Genomic DNA, 22,252 nt, shown 5'->3' on the forward strand with positions numbered 1-22,252 from the left:
TCTAACACACAGCTTACAGGAGAGTTTTGCATTTTGCTTTATTTCTTTCTTTAAGTTTTGTGGAGGAAGCCGTTGCTTCGTTTGCCAGTTCATGGAATTTAAAAACTTTACTAAAATATGAAATATACACACATGGGATTGGTCACTAAGGACAACATTTTACAACGCAACTGCAGAGCAGATTCCTCCGAATAATGTTTAGGTGAAAAATAAAATAAATGATTTCTCTGAATTTTGAAACAAAAAATATTGCAACTACTTCTCAATAGACAAAGTATGATCCAGATCGTCACTAATGCTGAATAGAGAAAGCAGCACAGATAGATACACAAACCACATTGATAGTGGAAAAAGCTAATCAATGACAACTTTAATGGTGCCCGGAACTTCTAAGCTAAGTTTAAACAGCCTAACAACGATTTTAGTTTCTATCTTTGTTATTATTTATGTGTACTCCAGAACAATGTCCAGAAGTACCACCGTACAGAGTTACAAGGAAACGACAATGAAAGGCGCCTATAGCGAATCGATCACACCACCGTGGAGTTGTGATCTCTTTTCAGGTAAATGGGTTTACGATAATTCGACGAATCCTTTGTATTCATGGAAGCAGTGTTCGTTAATGAATGACTGGTTTACCTGTGAGAAGTTTGGAAGAAAGGATTTAAAATATCAGAATTGGAGATGGCAACCCGACCAGTGTGACTTACCAAGGTTATTATAATATTCTTTCTACCTGATGTTTTCCAATGTAGCTTTGATTCAACTAACATTTGGTTTATCTAAAATTCATAATCTCATATCCACTCGATCTAAAATAAGCTAGGTTCAAAGCGAAAGCATTTCTAGAAAGATTGAGAGGTAAAAGGATGGTTTATGTTGGAGATTCAATGACCACAAATCAGTGGGCTTCCATGGTTTGTATGGTGGAATCTATAATCCCGTCAGATCTCAAATCTATGCACTTTAATGGATCTCTGATAATTTTTAAAGCCAGTGTAAGTTCTATGCTCTAAACTCGACGGCATAAATGTGTACATGGTTTTATGTCCAGCATCGGTTGTGCCCATGAGACATAGTTGATCTGTCTTTCCAAAAAATATGTGTAGGAATTCAATGCAACCATTGAGAGATACTGGGCACCATTGTTGGTTGAATCAAATTCGGATAATCCCGAGCACCATCGAGTACCACATCGGATAGTCAGAGCAGGAGCTATTGAAAAACACGCAATGCATTGGTCTGATGCTGATATACTTGTCTTTGGTTCCTACCTCTGGTGGAAGGAACCAAAACTGGAAATCTTGTAAGTTTAGCAAACCAATTACTTATTAGCTAGCTAAATTACGCAAGCATTGTGTTTCTTGAGGCTTGACCAATTTGCAACATTGCGCACCACTATTAAGAGTGGAAAATCTTGTACTTGTGAACAGATGGGGATCCTTTGTAAGGCCTAATGATGGAATCTATAAAGATTTAGGAATGGTTGGTAAGTTTGAAGTGGGTCTGAAAACATGGTCCGATTGGCTTGAAAATCATATCAATCGTACAAAGACGCAATTGTTTTTCAACAGCATAACACCAGTGCACGAGAGGTTATCATTTATACTCTATTCAACTGTTAACTGTAAATGCGTTTAGATTTACAATCTCTCAATCATCACAATATTGCAGGGCTGGGGAATGGGCAAAGAACAAAGAAGGAAATTGTTACAACGAAACAGAACCAATATTACAAGAACATTACTGGGGTCAATGGACAAGTACAGATTTTATGAAGGCCTTGGAGCGTAGAGTCAATGAATTGAAAGTTAGAGGTGTTGATGTGAAAATAATGAATATTACACAACTAACAGAATACAGAAAAGATGCCCATCCTTCTGTGTATAAAAAAAAATGGGATACATTAATTCCAGATCAAATATCAGACCCTGTAAGTTATTCTGATTGTCATCATTGGTGCCTCCCCGGAGTACCTGATACTTGGAATGAACTCCTTGATGCCTACATACTGCCATAATGGGTAATTTGAAAGAATCTATTGATGTCAGTGTTAGTAAGGTGTTGTTTCTGTTAGTTACTGCCAAATGTGTGTGATGATATTTCAACATTCTGTACAATATAGGCAATTAATAACGAGATGATCCATAACCTTCTCAGGTAATTAATCAATCTATAAGGACATTCACAATTATTGGAGGAAAAACTAAATATGTGCACTGCTCGAGCATTCTTGACATCAACCCTTCTTGATATCAATCCTTTTCTTCACATATATGATATGATAGTGCTTGATCAAAAAGTGCTCGAACAACATGGGAATAAAAAACTCATGATATTCTATGAACTACTGATTTTTTTTGGACGGTCTTACATGTGGGTCTCAAGAAAAAACTAATGTATAACAGATAAAAAGAAAGAAATACGAAACGAAGATTGCAGAGGATCGAAAAGAGTTTAAGAAACGAAGATGAACAATAAACTTGAATAAGAAGTTAAGAACTGAAAAGCAATTAAAGCTTGATAATAATGTACTTGTCTTCAATGAAGATGCGTGTTTATATAGGCTCTAAACAATCAACTAGAGGTCTAAATAAACAAGTTAAACTAAAATAGAATTCCTAAACAAGGAATAGACGTAAAAGAGTTATAACAAAACTAAGAAACATAACAAAGTTTAGAAGCTCCTGAGCTTTGCATGAGAATGATAAGGGATGTCCTGCATCAGTCCCCCCTTCTTGAAAACAACTTGTCCCCGAGTTAAAAGAAGTAAGTAAAAGATCATTATCACCATGAAAGGTGAATATCTCCTAAACATTGAACACATTAGAAATGTTCCAGTCTTTAGGCAGATCAATGACATATGCATTGTCACTGATTTTTTTTTTTTAATTTTGAAAGGACCATACTTCTTCATCTTAGTCTTGTTATAAGTTTCAACTGGAAACCTTTCTTTACGTACATGAATCATGACCATCTCTCCTTTTTTAAACGTTTTTAATCTCTTATGCTTATCTGCAACATCCTTGTACTTAGCATTAGATTCTTCAAGTTTAGCTTTGACTTCATGATGTAGTTGAGAAGCTTGCTCTAAGAGATTATCAGCTTTGACATTGGAAGTATGTAACTTAGGAAGTACAACTAAGTCTAATACATGATTAGGTACCTTAGGGTAAACAATTTCAAATGGAGTTTTACCTGTAGATTTGTTCACTGAAGTGTTGAATGCAAACTCCATATGAGGTAGTACAGTATCCCATTGCCTACTGTTATTCGTGCATTTAGCTCTAATTAGATTTCCCAAAGATCTGTTGACTACTTCAGTTTGTCCATCAGTCTGTGGATGAGAAGTAGTACTAAACTGTAACATGGTACCCAAACGTATCCATAACGTCTTCCAAAAGTAGATCACAAATTTGGTATTCCTATCAGAATTAATAGACTTTGGAATGCCATGAAAACGACCTATCTCTTTAGAGAACAGAGATGCAATACTGGAAGCATTAGTAGAATATTTACAAGCAATAAAATGTACCATTTTGGAGTATCTTTCTACCACAACAATCACAAAGTCATTCCCTCTTGTTGTACGAGGTAAACCAAGAATAAAGTCCATGCTAATGTCAACCCATGGAGCTTCTGGTACTGGAAAAGGAGTATAAAGTCCAGTATTCTGAACTGTACCTTTAGCTTTCTGAAAAAACATGAATTTCATAACATATCTTTGCACATCTCTTTTGAGATAATTCCAAAAATACCTTTGTTCAAGAAGTGCAATAGTTTTATCTCTTCCAAAATGACCACCAAGACCACTCCCATGCAATTCACGTACTAAATGCAGACGTAAAGAACCATTAGGAATACAAATACGATTACCTTTAAATAAGAAACCATCTTGGATGATAAAATCATCAACTCCATGAGCTAAAGAGCTGCATTGTTCCCAGAGTAGCTCGAAATTTGTATCTTCAGCATAGATATCTTTAATGTAATCAAAAGCAAAACTTTCATTACGAACAATATCTAAAATATGACATCTTCTACTTAAAGTATCTGCAACTTGATTCAGTTTTCCACTCTTGTGTTTAATGGAAAAAGTATACTTGTTAATTGTTAACATCCATCTTTCATGTATACGATTGAGTTTAGCTGAATTCTAGAGATACTTTAGTGCATGATTATCAGTGTTGATTGCAAACTCACAATGAACCAAGTAAGTATGCCATTGTTTGAGTGCTTGTACAAGAGCAAGTAACTCCAACTCATATGTAGACCACTTCCTTTGTGTATCAGAATTTTTTTCACTATGGTAAGCAACTAGATGTCCATCTCCAATTCCAACAATAAAAGCATCAAAATCCACTTGAAATGGCTTTATAAAGTCAGGAATGACAAGAATAGGAGCAGAAATGGTGCTGAAATTCTTCACAAAAGTCCTATAAAAAGAAGCTAAACCATGAAAACTTCTTACCTCTTTGATAGAAGTGGGAAAAGGCCAATCCACAATAGCTTTGACTTTATAAGGATCTACATGAATACCCTTGGAAGAGATTACATAACCCAAAAATGTGACTTCAGGTGACATAAATGTGCATTTCTTCAAATTCACAAACAAAGAATGATCAGATAGCACCTTAAAAACTTGAGAAAGATGACTGATATGTTCCTTGGCATTGTGACTAAAAATCAAGATGTCATCAAAGTAAACAATGAAAAATTTACTCAAAAAGGGTTGTAAAACTTGATTCATGAGCCTCATAAAAGTGCTTGGGGCATTAGATAACCCAAATGGCATAACAAGCCATTCATATAAACTCTCTCTTGTCTTGAAAGCAGCCTTCCATTATACTCCTTCTTTTATTCTAATTTGATGATATCCACTCCTAAGATCAAGTTTTGTGAAAATTATTGACCCAGAAAGTAAATCAATCATGTCTTCAATTCTAGGGATAGGAAACCTATAAGGAATGGTGATGCGGTTAAATGATCTACAATCTATACACTTTGTCCAACCATTATCTTTCTTAGGTACTAAGAATGCAAGACAAGCACAAGGTATGTTGCTAGGTCGAATCAAACCTTTAACCAGTAAGTCATTAACTTGACCCTGTAAAATTTCATTTTCAGTAGGACTTAACCTATAATGAGATGGATTTGGCAGTGAAGCTCCAGGGATGAAATCAATGCAATGTTGTATATCTCTTAAAGGTGGTAAAGTACAGGTAATTCTTCAAGAAATAACTCATTATATTGAGATAATAAAGGTTGTACCTGAACGGGAAATGTAATAGTTGGCTTGATGTCTTCATGAGAAATTAAAGTATGAGTTGAACTCAAATATCTGGAGATCGTATCCACCAAATCACTAGTCTTGTCATCATTGTGTTCTTTGATCACAGAAGAAGACTTGGAAGGATGAAGAACTTTCTTTTTGTCATTTTTATAGAATGTGTATGTGTTTTCAAAATAATTATGCACTGCACGTACATCATACTGCCATGTTCTTTTAAGAAGAAGGTATGTGGCATTCATATCTATCACTTTTTTTTCGATCGGTAAAGAATTTTTGATGCTGGCGAGTTTCGAACTCAGGTCACTGATATCATCACCAGGTGACTTTACCATTGTACTACAGTGGCATTAATATCTATCACATCGCATAAGACCGAGTCTTCAAAACCAATAAAAGAGAACGTTACTACAAATTGATGTGTAATACGTTGAGTGGGTGAACTTGTTACCCAAATTACAGAATAAGGATTAGGGTGTGGAGTAATAGGTAATCCTAATTTATCAACCACCATTAAAGAGATGAAATTATCGATACTACATTGTAAATAATCATGTCACAGACCTTTCCCCCAATAAAACACCTGGTTTTAAAGATGCCATGTCGTTGAGAAACATAAGGTTGATTAAGCATGAGTGGACGAATCATACCTACCAAATGGTCACAATATACCTCATGTAAGTCAGGATATTCCTCTTCTTCATAATCTTCATCATCCAATGGTCCCATCTCCCTGGATTCATGTTGTACAAAGTTGTCTCCAATAAAACCATTGAACCGACGACAGTCAGCAGATGAATGGCCAACTTGATGACACTTATTGCACTTATCCCCTCGAAATTTGGAGTACATATTATCTAGTTTAGAAGGAGGAGGAAATTGTTATTGATTCTTATTAGAAAACCTAATGCCGGGAGATTTTGATTACTGTTGTTGGATAGGAGAATTCTCAGTTGGATATGGTAAAATGGGTGAAGAATTTGCAGGTAGTGGTGTCTGAGAAAACGAAAAATTTACTGGTGGTGGTAGTTGATGTTGAGATGGTGGTGTAAATTCTTCTGGATAACTATTACTTGGAGAAAAAGTTGAATACTGATCCTGGTAATTACGACCTGAGAAGTGTTGTGCAGAGTAGGTGTTATTGTAAAGAGGCTGACGAGGTTGAGGAGTTTTAGAAGGATGAGAAAGACGTTTCTCAATCTTGATAGCCTGTTGAATAACTTCAACCATTGTAAAAGAAGATTGAGTCACACTGTATTAAATCGACCTATTTAAACCCTCAATGAATTGCGCCACCAATTGTTCTTCAGTTTCTTAAATTTGATTACGAGCAACTAAATTATAAAACTCAACAACATATTCTTCAACAGAATGAGCTCCCTGCTGACAATCCTGTAGCTTTTTAAAGAGTTGTTGTCCGAAGTCTTGAGGTAAAAATTTATATCGTATGAACTTGCGCATACGTATCCAAGTACGTACTGGAGGTTTATGATAGTTGAGTTTATCTTCAAAAATATTTTCCCACCAAGCAGTAGCTCCACCTTTGAGTTTATAAGCCACTAACTTAACTTTTGCATCATCTGGTATATCCATAAACTCAAAGAAAGCATCAACTTCGTAAAGCCAATCCATTAACTCTTCTATTTTGAAACCGCCATTAAAAGTAGGTATATCTGCCTTCAACTTGGATTCTGGTAAAGAGACATATGGTGTATGTCCTGAGAGAATGCATCTATCTTCAGTCCATCGTCTGTGTTGATCATCTTCCCTATTGTCTTCATCATCACTGTCCTCTTGTAAAACCAGATGTTGTTTTATTAGATTTAGAGAATAAACTTCATGTTTCTTTGGTTTATCCCAGGCATACAAGTAGTATAAACAACACCATGATGTTTAGATGTTGATTCTCCTGGTTTGACAGATGACTCTATATCCTTTGTAGAAGGCTCAACAGTCTCCTTTGGTTGGATACCTAGAAACTCCATAATAGAAGCTAATTGTGCAGGCATGTCTTCCAATTTAGCCATTATTTCGTTGAAATCATTTTGCATTGTTTCAACATCAGAAGATAACCTAGCAAGCTTTGTCTCAGTAGTATCAACAATGAAACAAAAGTAGGGTTGTGAGTAATTCTTTGTTTGGTTTGGTTTGTTTTTTTTTCTTTTTTTTCTTTTTTTTGATAATAGGGATGGGGAAGCGAAAAACAGGATCTAAGAACACAATAAAAATCTAATCCACTGTCGAATGATACGAACTAATGTATAATAGATAAGTAGAAAGCAATACGGAGATTGCCGAGGATCGAAAAGAGCTTAAGAAACCAAGATGAACAATAAACTTGAAGAAGAAGTTAAGAACTGAAAAGCAATTAAATCTTGATAATATTGTACTTGACTTCAATGAAGATGCCTGTTTATATAGGCTCTAAACAATCGACTAGAGGTCTAACCAAAGAAGTTAAATTGAAATAGAATTCCTAAACATGGAATAAACGTAAAAAAAAGTTATAACAACACTAAGAAACTGAACAAAATCTCTGAGCTTAGCCTGAGAATGATAAGGGATGTCCTGCATCAAAAACACAGCGTGATAGAGAGAGAATTTAATGGAGTTTAATTTGTTAAAGCTTCCATGCATGTGTTCAAACTCCCACTTGGTTGGATTTTGGAATCTTGGATGGTCTCGTTCCAAATCCAAAACGGTCAAGATCGACTGAACTTAATCCACGTGATATTCTTTATGTATCAATCAGTTTGATTTATGGACGATTTGGAGTATGCCGGTGAGACCTAAAGAATTCTTGCACCAATCCAAAGCCTATTGCGGCTAATTTTGCTGGATCATCTTTCCCAAAAATTTTGGTGTTTTTTATTTGGTTTAGCCACCCATCTTGGTCGAGAGCAAGGATTCGGGTGTAGAGACTAGACTATAGAGTATAGAGTATAGAGTCGACTACTCCAAATCCAAAACAGCCAAACTAGTTCATCTACAAATGGAAAATCTTGATGATACCGCAGAACATGTGCGCATGGGTTGGCGGCGTACTTCATTTGGTAGTTCATAAAATTTAAAACTCCATAAAACTAAAAGGCTGTAATAAAAAAATGAGCGATGGACACATGGGATTGGGTATTAAGGACAACATACAACAACGCTACTGCAGAACAGATTCCTCCAAATAATGTGTTTTGGTGATAAAAATAGAATTATCCCCTGCATTTTGAAATAAATAATGAGCTATGGACACATGCAGCTACTTTTTTATTTTGCTCAACTACCGCAACTACTGTCCACACAAAAAATTCAAAACTTCATAATAAGAATCGGTAACTTTTCAAAAGACAAAGTATGATCAGAAACTCTCAGATCGATCGTCATTAATACTGAATAGAGAAAAAAGCATAAAGAGATACAGAAACAGCATTGACTGTGGAAGGAGATCGACTAATCAATGACAAGTATAATGGTTCCCGGAACTTCCAAGCTAGGTTTAAATAGCCTAACTACAATTTAATTCTCCATCTTTCTTGTCGTTGTTGTTTATTCCTGAACCGCAATGAAGACCAGTTATACCGAGACGTCAATAAAGGGTTACAGTGAGACGACATTGAAAGGCTATAGCGAATTGACATCAAGTTATTGTGATCTCTTTTCAGGTAAATGGGTTTATGATAATTCGACAAATCCTTAGTATTCTTGGAAGAACTGCTCATTATGGAATGATGGGTTTACTTGTGAGAAGTATGGAAGAAAGGATTTAAGCTATCAGAACTGGAGATGGCAACCCGACCAGTGTGACTTACCAAGGTTATTACAATTCTTTCTAATTTATTGCCTAATGAGCTTTGATTAATCAAATACTACTAGTATTTTGTTTGTCTAAATTGATAATTATAGTCTTATATTGGTTCAATGTGAAATAAGCTAGGTTCAATGCCAAAGCATTCCTAGAAAGATTGAGAGGGAAAAGGATGGTGTATGTTGGAGATTCAATTAACACAAATCAGTGGGTTTCCATGGTTTGTATGGTGGAATCTGTAATCCCATCAGAACTCAAGTCTATGCACACCAATGGCTCTCTCATGACCTTTAAAGCCATTGTAAGTTATATACTCTAAAACTCTAGGACACAAATGCATGGATTTAAGTCTATCCTAGCTTGTAGTATGACTTCAATTGATCTATGGTAGACAACAAATATGTCTAGGAATACAATGCCACCATTGAGCTGTACTGGGCACCATTGATGGTTGAATCAAACTCGGATAATCCGGTGTACCATCGAGTATCACATCGGATAGTCAGAGCAGGAGCTATTGAAAAGCACGCGATTCATTGGTCTGATGCTGATATACTTGTCTTTGATTCCTACCTTTGGTGGAGGGTACCAAAACTGGAAGTCTTGTAAGTTTCAAAAATCAATTATTTGCTAAATGAACAACAATCATTGGATTTCTTGAGCAATTTGCAACGATGCGGCTATTATATAATTGTTGGTTATGGGCCTTCACTTGAGTGTTAATGAAAATCATGTTTATGAACAGATATGGATCCTTTGAAAAGCCTAATGAAGGAATCTACAAAGACTTAGGAATGGTGGGTAACTTTGAAGTCGCTCTCAAAACATGGTCTGATTGGCTTGAAAATCATATCAACCGGACAAAGACACAATTGTTTTTCAACAGCATCACGCCAACACATGACTGGTATCATTTCTATCTCGCTACAATGTCGTCTATTCAACTCTAAACACCGAAATTAACAATCTCTCAATCATCAAAATGTTGCAGGGCACCTGACTGGGGAGATAACAATGAAAGAAATTGTTATAATGAAACAGAACCGATATTACAAGAACATTACTGGGGCCAAGGAACAAATTCAGACATTATGAAGGCCTTGGAGAGTAGAGTCAATGAATTAAAAGTTAGAGGTCTCGATGTGAAAATAATGAATATTACACAACTATCAGAATACAGAAAAGACGGCCATCCGTCTATTTATAAAAGAATATGGGATACTTTAACTCCAGAACAAATATCAAGCCCTGTTAGTTATTCTGATTGTATGCATTGGTGCCTCCCTGATACTTGGAATCAACTCCTTTATGCTCACATACTGCCTTAATGAGTTATTTGTAAGAATGTATAAGTATAGTCTTGATGTTAGTAAGTTGTGTTGTTTCAGTTTATAACGGTAACATGTGTATGGTGAATTTAAATTCCGAACAATTATAGGTAATCAATAATGAAATGATATACAACATTCCCAGGTAAACAATTTCATGAGAACATATACAATTCTTGAAGGAAAATGAAAATATGCTAGTAAGAACAATTACAGGAAACAGCACCGAGAACGTACGTGACATTAACAAGCAGTAGATGTAAAGACTCAAAATGAAAGGGAAAATAAAAAGATATGCAATCGAACAACTAAATCAGCCAGCATACTCTAGATAAAACTACATTGATACCTTGAGAAGTGAATCACATTGGGTAATTAGGTGACCAGATAACAGTGTTTTAATTTTTTTTGCAGCTAGCGCTCTGAATAAGACCATACGATCAATGTCTTTTTCTGTGGAAGATGCTGCGTCCATATGTGGTGTAGCACAAGTCAACGAACAACGGAATCTGCAAGGCTACAAACGAGATAATAGGAAGAGAAGCTAATGCTACTATGGGAACAACCGGAATCCATCCAAATCTGCCCTCAAGTGCAATATAAAGTGTAGCACTTAAGGCTATCAACATGGTGGCTATAGCTATGAATAGAGTGGAAAAACCTATTATCAACTTCTCCGGTATTGCCTTGAGAAAATCTTCTGCTGCATATCGTGAATTTAAGATGGTTAAAAACACGACAACTGGTGTGGTGGATGAGAAGAGAGATACCGCATCTGCTACAACAAACAATATGAACGAATTCCTGTACAGGAATATTGGGATGCCTATATCTCGACTATCACTGTCATTGTAAATCCCGCCTGGTACAGTAAATACCGCAGCAAACATCACGGTGGCAACAAGGGTGGCCACTAACATGCAGGAGTTGGCTGTTCCTTTCATCCATTGCTTCACTTTATTCATTAAATCCCTGTGTTGCTCTGTAAACAATGCAAAGGGCGTCTTCCCATCTTTGTTTCTTAATAACTTGTAAATCGGTAGTGCAATGGTTTCCACCTCCTGCAAAAACTTTCACTTATTAATTTGACTATATATATTTAGAATTGTCAGCTGGTGGAATATCAGAGACGAGAGACCCGTACACCCTCTCTAAGGATGTGAGTCCAATAAGGCAGACTATTAAAAGGCTCCCGCCTGATTATAGCTCCGCTGCCTCTTTTTGGTTTTGAAGCACCATCGTTCAGATAGTAGTTATAAATGCCAATACCTTGAACCATTGCAGTTCTATACTTCTATTTGCATTTGTAAAGCTTCACAATCCACCGGTTGAAGTTGATTGGAGGCAGAAGACAACTTGGCAGACAAATGCAAGATCTTATTAACAGAATCATCTCTTAAGTATATCATATCTTTCTTATGCTCATTCATTTCATGTACCAACATAAAAATCTTTTCATGTCTTTCTTCAATTGCAATCTCAAAAATATTACGTCCCTTCATTTTAAGCCAAATCATATCTGGAAATTTGTGAACACAGTTCTCTATAACTTCAATGGTCCCCTATGTTGTAGCTTTTGAGAAGATAGATGAATCTTTAAAAAACTTTGAAATGTCATAGCTGCTCCTAGGAGTAGGAGAATTCTCATCACTGGTCTTATCGATAGTTAGTCCATTAACAATGCAGTTCACCAACTTCTGAGCCGCTATATTTATCTTTTTTTCCTCGCCAATCTTTTTGATACAATGAACTGATAAAAGGAACATAAATACTTAGTTATAATGGCTAATCAAGTTTTCACCTTCATTTAGGCAAAGAAAAATGACTGAAAGGTTGAACAAGGGAATCGGAGTTTTGATGTGTACCTTCCGGAAGCTGCTTTTTGATCCTCTGAAACACTGGAGAAGTCATGACAGATATGTGTTAATGAAAGGTCAGTGAGCAGAATATTCATATCCATCAATTACTAAAGTTAAACAAATGATTTGTTTGGTAGGTTTTAATTGAACCTTCAGTTAAATCGCCCATCAAAATGAACTTTATCCAGCGCCTTGTGGTTAAGATGTCATCAGAAGCTGCTGGAGGATTTTCCTCATTCTGTTGTTGCTGTGAATCATGGAGATCACTCCTTGTGGTTGAAATGCCATCGGAAGCTGCTGCAGGATTTTCCTTGTGTTGTTGTTGTTGTGCATCAGGGAGATCATTCCTTGTGGTCAAAATTCCATCGGAAGCTGCGGGAGTATTTTCCTTGTTGTGTTGTTGCCGTACATGAGGAACTAATAAATTATGAGTATCGAGGGATCATAGATCAAAGAAAATGAGACAAAAATTTTAACGTGATTCGGTCAAATCGACCTACGTCTACAAGGAAACCCATAGGGTGAATAATATTGATCTCCAGACTGATTATACTGGGATGATTTGTATTTACAATGACACTCTTTATTTATACAGTGAATATGTAAATAATTAATTAATCAAGATATGATCTTATTCTTGAGAATATATCTCATATCTTAATTAACTATAACATATTCTAATTAACTAGAATATAGAAAATATAGGAAATTAATTAAATACTTTCCTATATAGAAAATAAGTTAAATTACACAAGATCTTCTATTCATGTAAACTTAGCTCAATCTCTGTCAATCTTCTGTACTGCTTGATCTCCGTCGATCTTCTAGTAACTTGAGTCTCGACTATTTTATTTTGACCTTTGACATATGACCTCAGTCTTGGTCACTTTATCTTGATCGTTGATTCCATCTTGAGGTTGACCACCTCGATATATTCTAACACGAACATCCATTGTTATCTCTGTATCAAGATAAAGAAGCATGTGACGATCAATGTTAAATAATTATGCAAATTCTGGAGAGCACGAATTTAAGCTTCTCAAAAGTCACCAATACATGGATAGATGTAGCGTTGCCATGTTTTAAGACAACTTCCACTAGGAAATGCATGACGCATTTCCGCAAGCACCTCCAACACACTGTTACCATCCTTGTCTTTCTCGATAGCCAGATATGGATGGTCTTGAATTAGATTCGCTGCAATATCTACAATCAGTCAGGAAATTGTTACGTTAGCATAATACTTGGCCAAAGAAGTATTGAGCTTAGTATTTAGTCTCCTTAATGCTTATATTCATGCGCATGCAGAGCAGCTATACATACCGAAAAACCCAGCTCTGGTCAAAGTGCAGATTACTTCCCCACCAACACCACTGGTGAATGGGGTTTTATGATTGGCTTTCTGATTCGTTTTACTGGCCTTAATAAGATACTCTATCATCTCCCTTTGTTGATTGGAGGATCCATAGATAGCTCTCAAAAGTGGACTCCATCCTTTTTTGCTCAGGCAGCAAATATTTTGCTCCCACTGTACTTAAGCATTGTTTGATCTAGCTGAATTAGAACCAACTACTCGGAAACATGAACACATTTCATTAATTCACTTCATTTATATATATATTTTTTTTTATCAAGTGTTTTAGCAAGTATTATGATAACCATATATGTTATAGTTGGTTGTGATGTTATTAGATTAGAAAATCTAAGGAACAAAATATTACCAATACCTTAAATTAGGTATATATAATAAAAAAGGATTCTTCTTCACCACAGCTTTAGCAGCTTCAGTGATTCCAGCAATGACAATACGGGAAGCGCTGTGTCATCATTGTTCTTCTCAGTGTATACAAGTGCGTGTGAGGGCATGAGTTCTATGAGTTCCATCACGAACGTCACATGCCCTGCTTTAGCAGCTACGTGCAGTGCCGTCTCTGAGAACATTGTGATACCAGCTGTTATCGCATCCTTATCACGATTGAAGAACTCTCTAGCGATTTCCCAACCACCTTTCAATGCTGCATTTTACAGTGGCTGGTACTTTTCGGATGCCTTCTTTTGTATAGCTTTTCAAATGTCAATGAAAAACAAGGTGCAAATGAAATGTTAGTTCACATGGATATATGCAATGGTTTTCCCAAGAGGTATGTGAATCACTTCATCTCTTTTATGAATCACTAAAAATAAAACGCCACTTCCTGTAAATTGAAACTACCCATTGGATGGTAACACAAACCTTGGTTTGATTTGGCTTTCTTCTGTCTCCACCATCCTTGCAAATTCTGTATTTCTTTAAGGTGAGCTGTAGGTCCTCTTTCTTTCTTTGTTTCTGCCGAGAATAACATGAATGTATTGGAGTATGATTTATATGGATATTTAACAATTCTAAAAGCTCTTACATATTCAATTAGGATATGTAAAGAATCATTATATATTCATGGTATTGAATCTGGATTTTTATAGATTTCTAGGTATTCAATTCATTTAAGATTTATTAGAATAGTTGATAAGCAAGATATATTAGGATTCTTATATATATTTGTAGTGAAAATATGTATGTTTTTATCTCATACAAATATCAACCCAAACCACAAGAGTTTCATAGATTCTTATAAACATTTTTTTCTATTTTTTTTGGTTTTATTTTTTTATCACAGCATACTACGTTTTTCCACCACCACCACCCACTACCACCAATACCAACCGAAACCACTACCACACACCACCAACCAGCACGTGCACCTCCACCACCACAACAACCGCCACCACCCATCAGCACTGACCACCATCACCACCACCATCACCGACAACCAACTACCACCATCACCCACCACCATCGACCACCACCAACAACAACAACCACCACCATCCACTATAACATCGACCGCCAACTACTAGTACCAACCACCACCACCACCCACCAATACTGATCACCAATCACCACCATCATCCACCACCATCAACCACCAATACTGATCGCCATACACCACCACCATCACCACCTCCACATGATAACATTGATTTTTTTTCAACTATATTATGATTTGGTAATTCATTTTAATTTTTATAAATCTAAATTAATCTTAATTCAATCAATTATAATCCAAAGTTATATATTTGAAAGAATCTACTTGATTCTTTTAAAAAACATTGTAAATTCACTGGATTCAGGAAAAACTAATATCTATTTTTATCACAAAATTGGTTAAAAAGACCAAAATCAACAATTCCTGGGTGAAAAGGATGATGTTGATGCTGTTTAAATGGACAAAAATGTAAAAATAACCAGGATGTAAACAGTTTCATCCTATCCATTATCAAATACTTTTTCTTATTTTTAATTTACATCAGGATGCATCCAGTTTCATCCTTACTATTTTTTAAATTTAAGTCATGATGAATCCAGTTTCATCCTTGCTATTTTTTTAGTGTCCATTTCACCCATATTAATTTTTACTCGTCCATTTGAACCATGTTCTAAAAATATTTGGACAAATGACCCATTTTCCATATTTTTATACGTATAAATTCCGATTCATTAGTTTGGTTTGATTTGAGTGGCAGAGGAAAACGAAAAATTAGCATGTACTCAACAATTAAATCCTAAAAGCACTTAAAGAAACATTTGCTTTTAAGAACGTAACATAACACCTAACAATAAAATTTACCAAATACACCCGAAAGTTTTGCCAACAACAACTGCAAAGTTTTGTAATCCGATCAAGTTCTAATCTTTTTGATAATTTATGGCTTTGGGTTCATTTCTTGTAAAAGATATGGGATTTAGTCGTTGGTGTAAAGTTAGGCTTTTATTTTTAACCTTTTTTTAAGCAAAACTTTAACTTGTGTAGACTTGTTCATAAAGTTTAGGATACGGATTTAAGGGCCAAGTTTAGGATAACTTGTTCCAAAGTAAAGTTTTCTTATCGATTAGAATTAGAGATGTAGAGACAATCCAACTTTGAAGAGTGGTAAATTCATATACTTGGGATTTTGGTGTTTTTATTGGGAGGGTCGGTGCTACCGTGAAGGTCGATATATGTGTGAGAGAAAACATATAGAGAAAGTATTTTTTTGTTCTAGTGACTAGGGTTTTTCCTTAAACCAAGTTTATAACTTTCATGTTTCTCCTGTGTTACATCTGCGAAGAAGGTGTGGAATAAAAGTCATGAGGCTGGTTTGAAAAATATTTTAGAGAGTTAATTTCCATGCAGTTGATTCAATAGTGTTTTCAGGTATGTCTTGTTAACTCTTTCTGTTTGGGTTTTCTTCCGTGGGTTGTGTAAAGAGCATGTAATGGTCTTTGATTATAATGGAAGTTTTTCTGATGGTTTTGGTAGTGGATGTAGCCCGTAAAGGTGAATCACATATATTTTGTATTGTGGTTGTGTGTTTATCTTCTATCTCTGTTTGATTTCTCTATTTTGTGTTGTGGTTGTGTGTTTATCTTCTGGCTCTCTTATTATATCTCTATTGTTTGGTTCAAATCACTAATTTCTCTTAGTGATAATTTGTTCTGCTGCACTCAGGGTGTGCATTTACCCAACAAACAATTGACAGAGTGAGAATATTTACTTTTCTGGATTTATTTTGATTCTCGGTCGAAATGGATTCGAAAAGATTGATTGTTAACAATTAAATGGACTTTGATCTATTATGGTTTACCATTACCGATTTTGATAAGATTCATACCTTGTTCAATCTATCATGGTGTATCATTTTCAATTTTGATAAGATTCATAACTTGCTCTTTCTAGATTGCTTCATCAATAAATCTTGAATAAAACTAGTTTATTCTTTGGTGTTAATTTACAATAAATCTTGAATAAAACTCAAAGCTTGATGATATGATCACAGTCGAAGGCAGTTGGCAGTTTGCTTTCAAGAGATGCTTGTCGAATATTGAAGCTCAGGAGTTTGCTTCAGTTTTTTTGCTCATTGGTGACTCTCTACCGCAGTTAGATACTCTTCCTGACACTAGAAGATGGTCTCTCAACTCAACAGGTATTTTTAGTGTCAAGTCTTTATATACAAAGTAGGTAGAAACTAAAGACATGGAGCAATTCCCAGCTCTTTTCATATGGAAAGTTGAAGTTCCTCCAAAGCTAAAATTCCTGGTCTGGTGTTTGGTACATGGAAAACTAAACACGATATATAATCTGAATCACAAAGGAATGGCTCTTTATAACTCTTGTATCCTATGTGAGAATTCATAAGAAACACAAGAACACCTTTTCATCCACTATAAAATCACTTCGAAGTTATGGAAGTCTTTAATTCCGCGAAATAATATAGCTTGGGTTTTTCCTAATTCATTCATTACATTAGCTCATTTCTGGGATAATAACATCTTTTCAAGTCTTGGTAACTTCATTTGGTGGATGACTTATAATGAGAAATCAAATCACGAGCAACTCGAACAAAGGATGGTTTAGCAGCTCCTCTACAATTCCAAGTCATTATCTTCATGGGAAATGAATTATATTGAAAAGTATTTGGTTGCTCAATTGGAAGTAAACCCAATCGCTGTCCACTGTGTTGTTCATCCGCGTTCTGCCCCGCATCATATCCTCCGTACTGAGACCCGTCCAAATGGTGTTTTTGAAGATTCGATGCGAAGGATTGTTCGAGTCCATGCATGTACTGCTTTTCGTTTCAATGTAATCCTTCAGTTGTCTGTTATAGCATACTAGTTTGTCACCCGTGCCATGCACGGGTCTGTTTCTTGCTTATCAAATATTGGATCATTTTGGAAGTCAACTAAGTGCCACACAACATTTTCAAAACCTATAGTACTTACTCCTACTTCGTAAATTGGATAAAAGTTGTGCCACTTGATTCGGTCATTTAACTTTTAATGCATTTTGAATACGCAAAGGTCATGCATTTTTATGTAAATGTATAATCTATCATATTTTAGTTCATTCAATTATTATATGTTTTTACTTTGTTAGCGGAAGCTTCTCGAGATCGCGATACAACATAATCTTGAAAAAGATCAGTTTCAGGTCTTGATTTTTTTATAAATTCATTCGATTATGTCATGTGATTACGCAAATATTTTATCTAGGTCAATTGGATATTGAGGGTGATTTTCTTAGGTAATCTATCGACATTCGTTTTGTTTTTCTTTATATTTCAACGCTGATTTAAAAGTACTTTCACATCGATATAATCAAATACAAAAAAAAAATACTATAGAAGAGTGAAATTAAAAACAAAGTAGGAAGAAACTATAGAGATAATCATGATAAACTACCCAATGTATTGAAATATCCGGTAATTCAATCAAATTAAATTTGTGCAGCAAAATATATTCAAAATTTGTAAGATATAACCATGAAATTATATATACATTGAGTGACTATATATGTACCCGTAATATACAGGATAAACTTGTGAATGAACTGTAAATTCAATGTTCGTAAGTGACTCCCTGTTATAGCGTGTATTTAAACTCATCAATTCTTCTGAGATATTATACCGCGTGTATTTTAATTCTTTAAATTCCTTTGAATATATTGGATAAATATGAACTATTTAAATAATCATTATACGCGCATACGGACTCGTGAATTCCTATGCTGAAAAGAGCGTGTTTTTTTTGGGTAACAAATACATTAAAATTCATATTATGTGAGTATATAAGTTAATTAAGTAAGTGTACATGCATGCATGTCTACCTAGAAACTACGCGTTGAACTCCCAAATGATAGGTAGTTACTCGCGAAACACATATGTATATGACAAAATGCAAGTGTTCTAAATTATAAGACATATGAATTTTATACACATTTAGCGAGTGATTGAAGTGTGTAAGTATATTCAGGAATTATAAGATAAACTCGTAAATGATATCTTATATTTGGGAATTATAAGATAAATTCGTAAATGATATATATATATATACATCGAGTGACTCTATGATAGTTAAACTTCACTTTGTTAAGTATCATTAGTATGGTGAGTTATTTAGTTAAGGTATACTTAAACTTGATTTCATTCATTGAGTGAGTTTATGGAGCCCTGTGAACTATTTCGATAAACCAATTTGCATTCAACTTTGAATGATGTTTTGTAATGGACTTTGCGAGTAAAATCTATAAATATGTTGATAATCAAAATTTAATTTAATGAATTAAAAAAATAATGAATTGAGAACTTTCTAATAACCTCAAAGTATCCATGTTCATCATTCTTTCTGAATCAGAGATACATTCTCCATTTGGGACCCTCGTTCAGTTGAAGATTTTTCTTGCGTTATTTTTTACAAAAATTATTAGTGAGAGTTCTCATTATTAAAAAACTTCCATTTTACATACATCTTTTATATTGGGTCTCATGCATTTAGTTTGGGACTTATCATTTTCCAGAAGATTTTTTCAATTCTTTTTTTTTGAAGCATAAAAGGGTTTATTATTTTCCTTTTTGGAGGAATTTTGGAAATAAATGGTTTTCGAGTTATTTTTTCAACTATTTGCTTACTCTATTTTTTATTTTTTGCATATTTGCGTATTATTTCTCTGGGTATTTTTTATTTATTTTTCTTTTTTTTTGATCCCATCCAAAATCTGGTGATAAGCAACAAAAGTTTTGCATCGATTACCCTACAACGCTCCATATAGACTTTATGATGCCCTCGTGGAGTAGGACATTAATTTTTGTGCAGCAATATTGAGGGTTGCAGTAAGAACTATGATCATTTTCTCAATGCATTCATACTTGGGCATCGTCGGCATAGTGAACTTACCTTGCATGACGCACATTTTGATGGCTCTCCAAAAGAGCAAAGTAATTTACTAAACAAATCTCAAGGAAAACCAATTTAGTACATGCCTCATGTCTGAATAGTCTGCCAAGTGGTTGGTATTAATTTTGGTTCCAAATTCCATAGTATAATATTCGCATCTTAGAAACAACTGTATAGATTTAAAACAAAATTGGTTAAAAAGACCAAAATCAACAATTTCTGGGTGAAAAGGACATTTATATTTTGATACTGTTTAAATGGAAAAAAATGTAAAAATAGCTAGGATGTAAACAGTTTCATCCTACCCATTTTCAAATACTTTTTCTTATTTTTAATTTACATCAGGATGCATCCAGTTTCATCCTTACAATTTTTTAAGTTTAAGTCAGGATGAATCCAGTTTCATCATTGCTATTTTTTTAGTTTCCATTTCACCCATACTAATTTTTACTCGTCCATTTGAACCATGTTTTAAAAATATTTGGACAAATGACCCATTTTATGTACATTTAAAGAGCACTTGTTACTCCACCTCAACCACATCTATACGCGAACCTTAAACCAAGATAAATAAATGGCAAGGCTAACAGACAGGCTTTCGTAGCACATACATATGATACTGAAATGAGATATATAAAACCTTGATTTTACAAATTATCTTTTGGTAAGGGTTCATTGAGAATTCTCCCTGTTGCGATGGTTTTATGTGTAACATTTATTACCTAAGGGCACCTTTAGAGAGCTTAACAACTAATTTTTAAACATAAGTTATGTTGTTCTGAATTACAAAGAAACTCATTTGGCTTTGTGCAAGCTTGGAGGATGCTTAAATTCAAGATCCTTGCTAAGTGTTAGAATCCAAATTTATCTCAGCTTCCCGTGGAGAATATAGGAGAAACAAAATACAAAGAGGATGTTCTTGGCCAGGTATCAATCAACTGAACTGACCTTTGAGACTTAGGTAAGTCATGGTTGTAAGAACTCTCTACTGCAATAGAACGGTAAGTGAAATAAATATTGGGCAAGTCTGAAGAGCCAGTGATAACGCTGTTTTCATCAAAATAAACTACTACCTCCCAATTCTCGAGCTTAATTTCAGTTGCAACACCAACTTTGAATCACAAAAACTCCACCTGAAAGTTTGTAAATTCTCTCTGCTAAATCCTTGGAGTCATAGACGTCTATCTCAGACAATTCCATTTTCGATTGTGCAATTCTATACTGGACTCCATACTTTGATGCGGCATCCGTACTAATGATAGTGGTAGAGTCCTTACTGATAATTGCTTTTCTAGCCATTTCTCCCACCTCTCAGCACCTTCACAAAAGGTGTCAAGGATATTGAATTAATGAGCGAAAGATTTAGCTCAACTACGTTTAGAGTATCAAACACAAAATTTCCAGGGGCATCAAAGAAAGTAACATTGCAAGAAAGAACTACTTAAAGGGGATACACAGTAAATAATACAAAAAACATATTTTGTAGTGGTCTAAGTTCTTGTAATGCCTTCACAACACCTGAAAGTAGTCAATCAATAGACAACCTATAAAAAACAACATTAGAATATCTAGATTATTTGGAAGTTTAATTCTTACCTGACTTCCTACACTGCTAAGGAGGAAATACTTTTCTTCCGTATTTAGTTTATAAACATAATTTATTTTTCCTTATTTATGCCAATGTTCATTTGCTCGATTCATAGTCTATGTATGATAGGTCCTACTTGCTAGGGTTAATATCAAACAAACACTAAATCATAAAACAAACCTAGAGAATATCATCTCACCTTCCAAAAATGGCAACAACATTAACATCAGCATCTGGCTCATATTTAAGCGTTTTTTAAAAAAATGCCCGAATTTATATCATACATGGAAAAATCAGCAGATTTCTTAATAGTCACAACAGGTGGAATGTTCACATCTTACACCTTCTGAGATGATTCCTCTTCTACTTCTACTATTTCTGCAACAATTGAAGCTTTTCTACAATTGCAATCACAAAAATTCAGGACTCAAAAAGTAACTAACCACTAATTCTTAATCAAAAATTCTCAAATTATAAAAAAGATAAAGGAAATAGCTTACCCGATTCACTGGGATCAACCATTGATAAAAGAGATAACAATCTCTCATCAACCAACCCTACAGGGGAGAACAAAAAAATAAAAAAAAAGAAGAGATTATGGAACATCAAAACTATTGGCATTTTTTATCACATAATAAACT

The 22,252-nt window shown here is 34.8% G+C and overlaps 2 protein-coding genes and 1 pseudogene across 2 annotated transcripts; 2 read left to right on the forward strand and 1 right to left on the reverse strand.

Moving 5' to 3' along the window:
- Positions 1 to 387: 387 nt before the first annotated feature.
- LOC113326636 (protein trichome birefringence-like 34) lies at positions 388 to 2,050 on the forward strand. Its single transcript, XM_026574336.1, has 5 exons — positions 388 to 714; positions 827 to 998; positions 1,110 to 1,306; positions 1,434 to 1,595; positions 1,675 to 2,050. The coding sequence occupies exons 1-5, from the start codon at positions 464 to 466 to the stop codon at positions 2,018 to 2,020; spliced, it is 1,128 nt and encodes a 375-aa protein (XP_026430121.1). The 5' UTR covers positions 388 to 463; the 3' UTR covers positions 2,021 to 2,050.
- Positions 2,051 to 8,846: 6,796 nt separating this feature from the next.
- LOC113326425 lies at positions 8,847 to 10,417 on the forward strand (annotated as a pseudogene).
- A 440-nt stretch (positions 10,418 to 10,857) lies between these two features.
- On the reverse strand, positions 10,858 to 11,919 carry LOC113326426. The gene is made up of 2 exons (XM_026574161.1): positions 11,710 to 11,919; positions 10,858 to 11,478 (listed from the first exon to the last, which is right to left on the reverse strand). The coding sequence occupies exons 1-2, from the start codon at positions 11,917 to 11,919 to the stop codon at positions 10,858 to 10,860; spliced, it is 831 nt and encodes a 276-aa protein (XP_026429946.1).
- Between the last annotated feature and the right edge of the window lie 10,333 nt (positions 11,920 to 22,252).

Source organism: Papaver somniferum, unplaced genomic scaffold (assembly GCF_003573695.1).
Source record: "Papaver somniferum cultivar HN1 unplaced genomic scaffold, ASM357369v1 unplaced-scaffold_10, whole genome shotgun sequence".
Lineage (NCBI taxonomy): Eukaryota > Viridiplantae > Streptophyta > Magnoliopsida > Ranunculales > Papaveraceae > Papaver > Papaver somniferum.

Coding starts and splice junctions, on each gene's coding strand:
- LOC113326426 (XM_026574161.1), bottom strand. CDS start 11,919: ATGAAGGGACGTAATATTTTTGAGATTGCAATTGAAGAAAGACATGAA. Junction 11,479..11,709: donor CTTTACAAATGCAAATAGAA/GTATAGAACTGC, acceptor AAGTTTTTGCAG/GAGGTGGAAACCATTGCACT.
- LOC113326636 (XM_026574336.1), top strand. CDS start 464: ATGTCCAGAAGTACCACCGTACAGAGTTACAAGGAAACGACAATGAAA. Junction 999..1,109: donor TGATAATTTTTAAAGCCAGT/GTAAGTTCTATG, acceptor AAATATGTGTAG/GAATTCAATGCAACCATTGA. Junction 1,596..1,674: donor ATAACACCAGTGCACGAGAG/GTTATCATTTAT, acceptor ACAATATTGCAG/GGCTGGGGAATGGGCAAAGA.